Source organism: Carcharodon carcharias, chromosome 22 (assembly GCF_017639515.1).
Source record: "Carcharodon carcharias isolate sCarCar2 chromosome 22, sCarCar2.pri, whole genome shotgun sequence".
NCBI classification, from domain to species: domain Eukaryota; kingdom Metazoa; phylum Chordata; class Chondrichthyes; order Lamniformes; family Lamnidae; genus Carcharodon; species Carcharodon carcharias.
Window position 1 is genome coordinate 41,360,547 of NC_054488.1, and position 12,338 is coordinate 41,372,884.

General features: G+C 41.2%; 1 protein-coding gene across 2 annotated transcripts in view; it reads right to left on the reverse strand.

The window, feature by feature from the left end:
- LOC121293834 (protein tweety homolog 2-like) overlaps positions 1-12,338 on the reverse strand; it is a 141,785-nt gene that overhangs the window by 65,900 nt on the left and 63,547 nt on the right. For both annotated transcript variants that reach the window (XM_041217213.1, XM_041217212.1), the window contains exon 4: positions 7,728-7,948. In XM_041217213.1, the coding sequence (XP_041073147.1) occupies positions 7,728-7,948 (221 nt within the window). The remainder of the gene's footprint in view (positions 1-7,727; positions 7,949-12,338) is intronic.

Sequence of the window (12,338 nt, forward strand, 5' to 3'; positions counted from 1 at the left end):
GGAACATTTGAAGACATTGAATTGTCACCTTTTGACCATAGCCTTCAACGTGCACAGTAGTGTGCTATCTTACTGCCTCTGAGTGGCATAAGAATTTAAGGTTGTGTTATGTAGGTAAGGCAGTTAATCTGCAAGTACTTTTCCCCCAGTCTATTCTTGGCAGTGTGTGGGTGAGAGGGTAATAATCTTCAGTGTTTTTCGTTATCACGGAGGTGGATGTGGAATAGAGAGGAGATATGCTGGAATCCAGAGTATCACATTAAGAGCAAAATATTTGGACTGGATGGAATATAGTGGAGATTCTGGATGTATCGGGTAGCCAGTTTGGGGTTTCTGGAACTTGTTAGCTAACTGATGGTCATGATTATAGTTTTAGAAAGTAATCTGCCAGCTTTGCTAATGCCACTTTGTCCAACCCTGAATCTAATTGTAGCAAGTGCTTATTCTGAAACATTATGTGGGGGGGTGTAGACATGCATTAGATTCTCTTGAGTTGAGGTATTGATCGCTCTCCAAATTACATAAGGTACAACACGCAAGCAGGCCATTCAGCCCAAAAATCATTGCTAGTGTTTGCCATCCATGCAAGAAAAATCGATTTGATCATGTGTGCCCATCCTGCTTCTTTGTCCACCTTTCCAACAATTTTGAATAAAGGTAGCAAGCTGAGGAGGGGAGACAAGCCAATGGCACTGATTTTATGGCAATAATAATGGGAAAACCGTCAGCAGAATAATGTGGACAAGTTGCTGTCGGTGATTCTATGCTTCATCAGAGGGTGCACTGGCTTTTTTTTTGCATTGTTGAGGCAGCCAATCAGTTGAATTGACAAGAAGTTCCATTCTTACACTGTTGGTCTCTATGAAAACCATTGAAAAAGGAGTACCTTGTTGAACGAGCTGTAATTGGGTTTTTAACAGCATACTAAATTCACAATTACCGCTAAATGCCTTTGCTCAGTCTGAAAAACTAATTTGGTATTTGTCTTAAACGTTTGTTTATCTTTGATTATTTTAGCTTCTGCCTTAATTCAATCATTTATTTCGCTATATAAAAATTTTAAGTGCTTTGAACTTCCTGGTTTACTGTGTGCGAATACTTCAATGATTATCTGTTTATCTGTTGGCTAACATTACTGCTGCTGCATGCCAAGACATGGCCTTGACTCAGTGCCACATTTAAACTGCCATTGGGAAAGGGGAAATCCACACCTCAGAGATCACTAGATCCATGTGGGCAGCTTTCTTCAAGGTCAACAGCGAAGAAAGAACCTTGCTTTGCCCTGACCCCAAATTCCAGGCTTTTATGTCCTGTCATGTGGGTACTCTCCTCCCCCATGGCTATTGGAAGAGGTGGACATGTCAGATAATCTATGGCATATTTCATATTGTGAGCTGAAAAATATTCTATTCATTTTGTTGGAAGGTAGGTTGTGGAATTTGTTCTGAGGTTTTATGCAGGTTAGTGCATGTTAAAGGTTTCTGTGGTAGATTTGCTATCAAGGGTATGAAATGTTGGAATTAGGCCCATCATTCAACCAATTATATACAAATCAAACTTTTTCAGTTTAAAAATATCTATCATTCTTTAATTAAATGCTGCCACATTCTCAAACAGTGTGTTCATGTCATTAAACGTGATTGAATAGAAATTCAATGAATTGGTATCCTAGTTGTATCCAAATAAGGAATCATGCTAAGCTAACATCAGCAGTTCCAAGCACTTGTGTTTTAGATGACCTTATAATTTTGTTCAAATCTCCATAGGGTTATTTGAGTGGAAGTAATGACTTTTAGCCAGCTTGGAGCCAAACTGAAAAAAAAACTGGGGGTAGGAGAGAGCTGACACCAAGATAGAATTTAAATAAAAATATGTGCCTGTCATTCAACTGCTTTATTTCCCCCACTGGACTATTTTATATTTACATGAACAATAGGGTGAGTAAATTATGAGAGCAATTAGAGTTTGCTTCCTATTCAGGGTTCAGTCAGATTTTCCTTTTGCTGCTTTTCAACCTCATTCAATTGCTATACAGTAGGCGAACTGCTGCTTTAGCTCATACCAGCAAGATAGTTTCTTATAACAGCATGTTCTGGAGCCAACCAGAGAGCAGGCCACACTAGACCTGGTATTGCGCAATAAGATGAACTCTTGATCTTGGGGTTACAAACCTAGTACCATAACCACTTAGCTATTTAGGCTAAGCTTTTTTAAAACATGTTTCCATCTGTTTCAGATGAAATTACATTGTTTCATAGCTTGCCATTGTTGTTTCATAGCTTGCCATTGTGAGATTTGAACTCTTGATCTTGGGGTTACAAGCCCAGTACCATAACCACTTGGCCATTTAGGCCAAGCTACAATAAGATGAAGGTGCCCATGGGTAGCAACAACCATAATATGATTGAATTTTACATGTAGTTTGAAAGAGAGAGAGGACTGGGTCTAAGACTGTGTTTTTAAACTTAAATTAGGGCAATTATGAGGGCATGAAAATAGAGCTGGCTAAAATGAATTGGCAAGTTAGGTTAAGGGATAGGTCATTACAGATGCAGCGGCAAACATTTAAGGGGATATGTCAGAATAGACACATTCCAAGAGTAAGAAAAAATCCAAGGGGCAGACACACCATCCATGGTTAACTAAAAAGGTTAAAGATGGTGTCAAACTTAAAGGAAAAGTATATAATTCTGCATAGATGGGTGGAAGATCAGAAGATTGGACAGAACATAAGGAACAGTAAAGGATGACTTGAAGATTATTAAGGAGGGATAAATTAGAGGATGAGAGAAAGCTAACCAGAAATAGAAAAACAGTAAGAGTTTCTATAAATATTTAAAAAAGAAACGAGTTAACAAAGTGAGCATTGGCCCTACAGAAAGTAAGTCTGGAGAATTGACAATAGAAAACAGAGAAATGGCAGATGAACTGAACAGGTATTTTCAATCATTCTTCACTATAAAGAAGACAAGTAACATCTTAGAAACAACAATAAATTAGGAAATGGAAGGGAGGGAGAAACTCAGGAAATTTACAATCATCAGAGAAGTGGTACTAATTGTTGGAGCTGTGGGCTGACAAATGCCCAGGGTCTTGATGGACTTCATCCTGGGACCTTTAAGGAATTGGCTAGTGAGATGGTTGATGCATTGGTTCCAATTTTCTGAAACTCTCTAGATTCAGGGAAGGTCCCATTACATAGAATGATAGCAAATATAACTATTATTCAAAAAGGGAGGGAGACAGAAAGCAGGAAACTACAGGCCAGTTAGCTTAACATCTGTCATTGGGAAAATGTTGGAAGCAATTATTTTGGAAGCTATGGCAGGGCATTTGGATAAGTTCAAAGTAATCAGGCAAAGTCAACATGGTTTTGTGAAAGGAAATCATGTTTACCAGCTTATTGGAGTTCTTTGAGGAAGTAACATGTGCAGTGGATAAAGGGGAACCGGTGGATGTACTGTACTTAGATTTCCAGAAGGCATTTGATAAAGTGCCATGTCAAAGGTTATTGTGGAAAATTAAAGCTCGTGGTATAGGGGGTAACATACTGACATGGATAGAAGATCGGCTGGCTAACATGAAGCAGAGAGTAGGCATAAATGGGTCTTTTTCAGGTTGGCAAGATGCAATGAGTGGTGTGCCACAGGAATTAATGCTGGGACCTCAACGGTTTACAATTTATATAAATGACTTGGATGAAGGGATGGATGGGATGGTTGCTAAATTTGCGGATGACACAAAGATAGGTAGGAAAGTAATTTGTGAAGAGGACATAAGGAAGTTGGAAATAGATATGGATAGGTTAAATGAGTGGGCAAAGATCTGGCAAATGTAGTATAATGAGAGAAAATGTGAAATTGTCCATTTTGGCAGGAAGAATAAAAGTGAACATATTATCCAAATGGTGAGAGATTGCAGAGCTCTGAGATGCAGAGGGGTCTAGGTATCTTAGTGCATGAATCACGAAAGGCTAATATGCAGGTACAGCAAGTAATTAGGAAGGCTAATAGAATGTTATCATTTATTGCGAGGGAAATTAAATACAACAGTTGGGAGGTTATGCTTCAGTTATACAAAGCACTCGTGAGACCACATCTGGATACAGTATTGCTCACCTTATTTAAGGAAGAATGTAAATGCGTTGGAAGCAGTTCAGACAAGGTTTACCAGGCTAATACCTGGAATGGGTGGGTTGTCTTGGGAGGAAAAGTTAGACAGGCTATGCTTGTATCTGCTGGAGTTTAGAAGAGTAAGAGGCAATTTGACTGAAACATATAAAATCCTGAGGGGTCTTAACAGGGTGGATGTGGAGAGGATGTTTCCTCTTGTGGGAGGATCTAGACCTAGGGATCACTGTTTAAAAATAAGGGGTCGCCCATTTAAAACAGAAATGAGATGAAATTTTTCCTCTCAGAGGGTCATGAGTCTTTGGAACTCTCTTCCTGAAACGGTGGCAGAAATAGTCTTTGAATATTTTTGAGGCAGAGCTGTACAGATTCTTGGTAAGATGAGTGATAGGTGATCTGAAGTAGGCGGGATGCAGATTTAAGGTTACTATCAGATCGGCTATGATCTTATTAAATGTTGGAGCAGGGCTCGGGGGTCAAAGAGCCTACTCCTGCTCCTTGTTCACATGCTCATGCGTACCACAGAGTTGTGAAATGATCCATTTGAGTGCAGGGGAGTGGGGCTAGTAGTCACAATAAATCAAAGGTTTTTGAGAAGAAAATAACAGAATCTGAAGGTCCGATTGCTATTAATTTCTTGTTGACTGATCATGGAGCAATTGATGCTGGTTTACAATAGCCCGTGGCCACACCATCTGACAAAGCAGGAAACAATTGAGCTGATGACGTCTGTGAGAAAAAGAAAAGCATTTGACGTGAAGATTGGATGAAATGGTGAATTGTTCCGTATTTTCTGTGCACTAGGAATGATCTTTTTTCTTGATAATCCTGATGTGCTCATATCAAAATACTTCTACTATACCCAGAACCATTTCTTTAGTCTTTACCTAATCATTGCAATCACATATTTACAGCTGAGGAAAATCAGAATTTTTAAAATAGCCAATTCCTTGTAGTGTAGCTTGAGATTTTTAGCTGCAACTCCACAGTCTAAAAAACAAATTAATGAGCAAAGGTAAGTGCAAAATTATCATAACATAGATACTGAATGACTGCATAGTGTTTTTCCTGTTTTTGATTCAAAGATCACCCCTTTCTTGCCATTTTTCCTCCCCAATCTTCATCAGAAATGCAGACGTAGTCGTTCTGCTCAGCATTATGTGGAATTTACAGATCATCAGTATATGTTTCCGATGGCCCGAAATGAAGCGAAATTATGTTTTTGTTTCCTGAATAATTGGGTTTGTTATGATAGGAATTAAGATGTATCCCATTTCAGTTTCTAATATTCTCTACATTTTAATATTGAGAAGTTAGAAACTTCTAAGAAAATGCAATGATTTTCAAATATTTCTCTCCATGATTCTTGTGTTTTTCTGCTTGGGATGAGGTGCGAGTTAAACATCCTATTTGGCTTGGCAATGACTGTAGCCATAAACCATGAAGCTTTGGGTTTCTTTCCTTGTCTAGTATGTCATATTGCAATGCAATAGGATGTGTAACAGAAGTGTTTTCACTATACCAGATGATGTTGAAGATGATTGTCTGCATCAGATGATCTTACAATTGGACAATTGGCCAGATAATGCATGGAGGACAACCAACCAGTTGTTTTGGTCCAGTAACATGTTATCTCATGCTTCAGCAGCGGGATTTTAATAAACTATTTCTATGGTTTGTGGCACTGAAATCAATTTCAATTGACTGCTTCAATATCAGTCATGCACAAATTCCAGCTACCTTCCCTAATACTTGCCGGGAGCAAGTGATGACTTTTTTTGGGGGGGGTGTGTGTGTGTGTGTGTGGTGGAGTGCGGTGTGTGTGAGAGAGAGAGAGAGAGAGAGAGAGAGTGTGCATATGTGAGTGAGTGTGTACCATCTAAAAGATGCACTGCAGCAACTCAGCAAGGCTCCTTTGGCAGCACCTTCAAAACCTGCAACCGTTACCATCTAGAAGAACAAGGGCAGCAGATGCATGGGAACACCACCAGCTGCAAGTTCCCCTCCAAGCCGCACACCATCCTGACTTGGAACTATAATCGCCATTCCTTCATTGTCACTGGGTCAAAATCTTGGAATTCCCTCCCTAACAGCATTGTGGGTGTATCTACACATGGGCTGCAGTGATTCAAGAAGGTGGCTCACCACTACCTTCTCAAGGGCAATTAGGGGTGGGCAATAAATTCTGACCTTGCCAGTGATGTTCAAATTCCCATGAACAAGAAAAAAAGGAATCCATGTGACACCCACAGGTGACCCAGAAAACAATTAAATCAGACTATTATTTTGCAACAACCCAGTCCTACACACCAAAACTAGTTCAGAATTCAATCACAACCCTTCCAGCTAAACAGTTATACATACCAAATTGGTGAATTCCCTTCTAGTATCCTTTAATGAACAAGTGCTGCTCGAATGACTGAGTGCAAGACTATATTTGAAATATAGGGCATAATCTTCTAGTCCTGCCAGCAGCAGGAAGCTTGGCGGGCAGAGGAACTTAATTTGGCTTTGAGGCCAAAAACCAGTTTCCTGACGGCGGGACGAACTTTAGCAATTAAGCTATCAGGATTTTAAAGGCGGGTTAAAGTTAGGTCGAGCTTCCCAACGAACAATGTCAGGAAGACCTTTTGCATGTATTAGCATGTCATCCATGCTTATTAAAAGATCAGCTTGCCAGAATTAAGTTCTCCCACCAAATTATGTCCCCCGCCAGCAAGATATTAGTGTTCACTTTTACAACTGCACATAAGTGGCGTGCACCTGGCGAGGTAGACTTCTTCCATGATTAACGGCAAGTTGCCGCTGCATTGTCCCCATTGGGGAGCATCTATGAATGGCAGTCTATGCTTGAGACCAGGTGGTGGCAGTGCAAGTTGCATGGAGGATGATCAAGGAAGGATTAGCAGGGAAGGGTGGAGCAGTGGCTGGGCAAAGGTGGAAGGGATAGCGCAGGCTGTCCGGGTGTCCTTTAAATGTAACGCCCAGACCTTTGAACCAACGAGGTAACAGGGATGGCGAATTCCTGCTTGCCCATACAGTGAGAATCGGTGAGCTCTTCATGGATGCATGTTTAATGAGCCGAACAGTGCAAGATCACACGTGGTCAGCTGTCCTGCACTATCCACCAGCGAAAATTGTTTCCAATACCAGGCCCATTATCAAATTTAAGACTCCACAATCGAAGGTTCCAGCCATTTTTCTCATTAATTTAGCATTCTGCTAGTCCAGATTACCCTACGTATCTGTACTTCATGTCCACAAAAATATTTAACTCAAAGGTCTCATTTGTGGGAGGTATACCGTCCATGGGAAATTTATTTAAAGATCACAAAGTTGCATCATTAATGGTCTGTTTTAATAACAAGATTAATTATGTTAATACTGTAAAATGACAAGAAACCTGGAGAACCATTTACTTCCAAAGCCATGGACTACACATCCGTTACACAAAATGCTGAAGTCATTTTTTATTAATTTGTGTTATGAAGTTTCTGTATCTAATACTTTCATTTAATCAGAAATCATTGTGGATCATAAAAAATCTTGATGGTGTTAGTTTATTTCAGTAAGATTAATATTCCTGCTGATTCTTACCTGTAATATTCAAAGTAGCTGATGTTATCAGCTACATCTGCCATGTTCAAATTTATATTGTGCCATGTTGGGAGGCCAGAGAGCTGTGAAACAATTGCATCTGCCATCTGTTGCATGAACTTCAGCGTCTGAATAAACTCTATTCTTCGTGCAAAGATCTCATCGAGCCTTGCTATATGCTGCTTCAGATCAACTTCCATATGACTTGTAGTCCTAGAAACCTGAAAAAACAATTGTAGTTGTAAGATATTTTTAAAATTAATTACCACAACTCTTTAACCGAAATAAAATGCTGCAATTGCACCTTCAACTCTCTTCTTCAATGGATGCTTCTTCACCAAGTGTGGAACTACTATTAGGTTATGTCCTTTAACACTGGGGTGCCAGCCTGACAGATGGGATGTGGATCTCCTTGGAGATAGACCTTAGCCCTAATCAAAATTAAAGCAGTCCACCTCAGGTCTCACTGGATATGGGTGCATGGTAAAACATTCTTATAAAAAAGGCCAAATAAATCAATACTTGGGTATAAAAGGCTGAAATTAGAGCCGAGGTGCATTCAGTTTCAACTTAGCCTCAGAAATTCAAACGGCTTTCAAAAGAGACCCAACTAAAATTTGTTTGAAAAAATTCACAATTCAGATCTATAAAGACAAGTTTTCTTCAATTTCAGGTAAGTCTTTGGGCTCATTGACGCTAATTTTTAAAATTTATTCTTTCATGGGATGTGGGCGTCTTGGGCTAGGCCAGCATTTATTGCCCATCTCGAATTACCCTTGCGAAGGTGGTGGTGAGCCGACTTCTTGAACTGCTGTAGTCCCTGTGGTGTAGGTACACCCACAGTGCTGTTAGGGAGGGAGTTCCAGGATTTTGACCCAGCAACAGTGAAGGAACAGTGATATTGTTCCAAGTCAGAACGGTATTTACTTGGAGGGGAACCTGCAGGTGGTGGTGATGTTCCCTTGCATCTGCTGCCCATGTCCTTCTAGCTGCTAGAGGTCGCAGGTTTGGAAGGTAATGTCGGAGGAGCCTTAGTGAGTTGCTGCAGTGCATCTTGTAGATGGTACACACTGTTGCCACTGTCGTTAGTGGTGGACAGAGTGAATGTTGAAGGTGGTGAATGGGGTGCCAATCAAGTGGGCTGCTTTGCCCTGGATGGTGTCAAGCTTCTTGAGTGTTGTTGGAGCTGCACTCATCCAGGCAAGTGGAAAGTATTCCATCACACTCCTGACCTGTGCTTTGTAGATGATGGACAGGCTTTGAGCGGTCAGGAGGTGAGTTACTTGCCACAGAATCCCCAGCCTCGGACCTACTCTTGTAGCCGTAGCGTTTATATGGTTGGTCTAGTTTAGTTTCTGGTCAATGGTAACCCCCCAGGATGTTGATAGTGCGGGATTCAGCAATGTAATACCATTGAACATCAAGGGGCTGGTTAAATTCTTTGTTTGAGATGCTGATTGCCTAGCACTTAAGGGGCAAGTAACACTCACGCCACACATCAGCCCAAGCCTGAATATTGTCCAGGTCTTGCTGCATATGGACAGAAACTGCTTCAGTATCTGAGGAGTTGTGAATGGTGAACATTGCTCATCTCAAACATCCTTATTTCTGACCTTATGATGGAGGCAAGGTCATTGATGAAGCAGCTGAAGATAGTTGGGCCTAGGACACTACCCTGAGGAACTCCTGCAGGGATGTCCTGAGACTGAGATGATTGACCTCCAACAACCACAATTATCTTCCTTTGTGCTAGGTATGACTCCAACCAGGGCTCCTTAATGCCATACTGGGTCAAATGCTGCCTTGATGTCAAGGGCAGTCACTCCCACTTCAACTCCGGACTTCGTCTATTTTGTCCATGTTTGGGCCAAGGTAATAATGAGGTCAGGAGCTGAGTGGCCCTGGCAGAACCCAAACTAAGCATCAGTGAACAGCTGAGTAAGTGCCACTTGATAACACTGTCGACGATACCTTCCATCACTTTGCTGATGATTGTAAGTAGACTGATGGGGCAGTAATTGGCTTGGTTGAATTTGTCCTGCTTTTTATGTACAGGACAATTTTCCACATTGCCAGGTAGATGCCAGTGTTATGGCTGTACTGGAACAGCTTAGCTAGGGGCACAGCTTTTTCTGAAACACAAGTCTTGTACTATTGTCGGAATGTTGTCAGGGCCCAGAGCTTCTGCAGCATCCTGTGTCTTCAGCCATTTCTTGATATCACATAGAATGTATCAAATTGGCTGAAGACTTGCATCTGCGATGCTAGGGGCCTCAGAAGGAGGCCAAGATGGATCATCCATCTTGATACTTCTGGCTGAAGATGAGTGCAAATGCTTCAGCTTTGTCTTTTGCACTGATATGCTGGGTTTCCCCCTTCATTGAGGATGGGGATATTTGTGGAGCCTCCTCCTGCAGTTAGTTGTTTAATTATCCACCTCCATTCACAACCAGATGTGGCAGGACTGCAGAGCTTAGATCCGATTTGTTGTGGGGTCACTTAGCTTTTCATGCTGTTTGGCACGCAAGTAGACCTGTGTTTTAGCTTCACCAGGTTGATACCTCATTTTTAAGTATGCCTGATGCTGCTCCTGGCATGCCCTCTTGCATTCTTCATTGAACCAGGATTGATCTCCCAGTTAGATGGTAATCGTAGAGTGGGGAATATGAGGGGCCATGAGGTTACAGATTGAGGTTGAATACAATTCTGCTGCTGCAATTGGCCCACAGTGCCTCATGGGTTGAGTTGCTAGATCTGTTTGAAATCAATCCCATTTAATGAGTGCCACACTACACAATGGACGGTATCCTCAATATGAAGGTGGGACTTCACCTCCACAAGGAAGTGGTCATTCCTGCTGATACTGTCATGGACATTTACATCTGCGGCAGGCAGGTCGGTGAGGATGAGGTCAAGTATGTTTTTCCCTCTTGTTGGTTCTCTCACCACCTGTCACAAGGCCAGTTTAGCAGCTATGTCATCTAGGACTCGGTCAGCTCGGACTGTGGTGGTGCTACCGATCTTCTCTTGGTGACGAAATTGAAGTCCCCCACCCAAAGTAAATTCTGTGTCCTAGCCACGCTCAATGCTTCTTCCAATTGTGTTCAATATGGAGGAGTACTGATTCATCAGCTGATAGTGGGGGAGTGGAGGGGGGTGGTGATAAGTGGTAATCAGCAGGAGGTTTCCTTATCCATGTTTGATGTGCTGCCATGAGATTTCATGGGGTCCAGAGTCAAAGTTGAGGACTCCAAGGGCCAACTCTCTCCCAACTGTACATCACTGTGCCAGCACCTCTGGGAGGTCTATCCTGACGGTGAGACAGGATATACCCAGCAATGGTGATGGTGGTGTCTGGGACATAGACATACTCACAGGATCATACCTTACAGCCAATGTCAGCTGTTGCTTGACTAGTCTGTGGGAAAGCTCTCCCAATTTTGGCACAAGCCCCCAAATGTTAGTAAGGAGGTCTTTGCAGGGCCAACAGAGCGGGGTATGCCAATGTCATTTCTGGTACCTAGGTCAATACTGGTGATCTTTCTGGTGACATTCCTTTTAGATTTTGTAGCAGTTTGATACAACTGACGCTTGCTGGGCTATTTCAGAGCGCATTTAACAGTCAACCATATTGCTGTGGGTCTGGAGTCACATGTAGGCCAGGCCAGGTAAGGATGACAGATTTCCTTCCCTAAAGGACATTAGTGAACCAGATGGGTTTTTATGACAATCGACAATGGTTTCATGGTCACTATTACCGAGACTAGTTTTTAATTCCAGATTTATTAATTGAATTTGATTTCAGAATTTTTGCACCGATTGGTAAAAAAAAGTCTTGCATTTATAAAATGCTTTTTCAGAGCCACTGATGTCTCAAAGTGTTTTCCAACCCATGAAATACTTTAAATTTGTAATCACTGTTGCAATTTAGGAGACACGTAAATAAAAAAATACTCCTTTTGATAAGTTAAAGGTGCACTAACAGGTCTTTCAATGTGTTAAATTTTTGGGCTTTAGTCACACATTTAACTTACCGATTGAGAGAGGAGAGGCAGCAATTAGTTTAAAATTTCATTTTCTTTTCTCTAATTACTGCACAGGTTTCATTCCTCAAGCAATCTGTTAACAGGCTACAAAAGGGCAGAGGTTTTTCTAGGTCTGGTTATGAGTCATGAAGTCGTTTAGATATAGGAGCCAAATGTAGATAAGCACCAAAAGCGAGGTGGCCACAATATAAGGTTTAGATACACAGCTAGAAATAGGAAAGGTCAGTGCAAACACTGAATCACATTGGATTAAAGCAGTTTTAGAAACATGAAGTGTGAACTAGTTGAGTTGTGATGAGATGGAAGAAGAAATTAGCACACAGCACCATAGAGCAACAGTGAGATTTTTTTAAAAATAAGAGATTACAAAGAAAGGTACATACATATTCCATTGAAAAGCAAACTAATAGTTTTTAGGATGCCATGGATAATAAAGAGGTTGGAAACCAATTAAAAGTGCTTTTAGAACAATAATAATAAAACAAACATTGTTAAAAGGCAGTTGGGGACCCTGAAAAGTGAGGATTCTGAATTTGCTAATTGTGATCAAAAAATGACATGAATA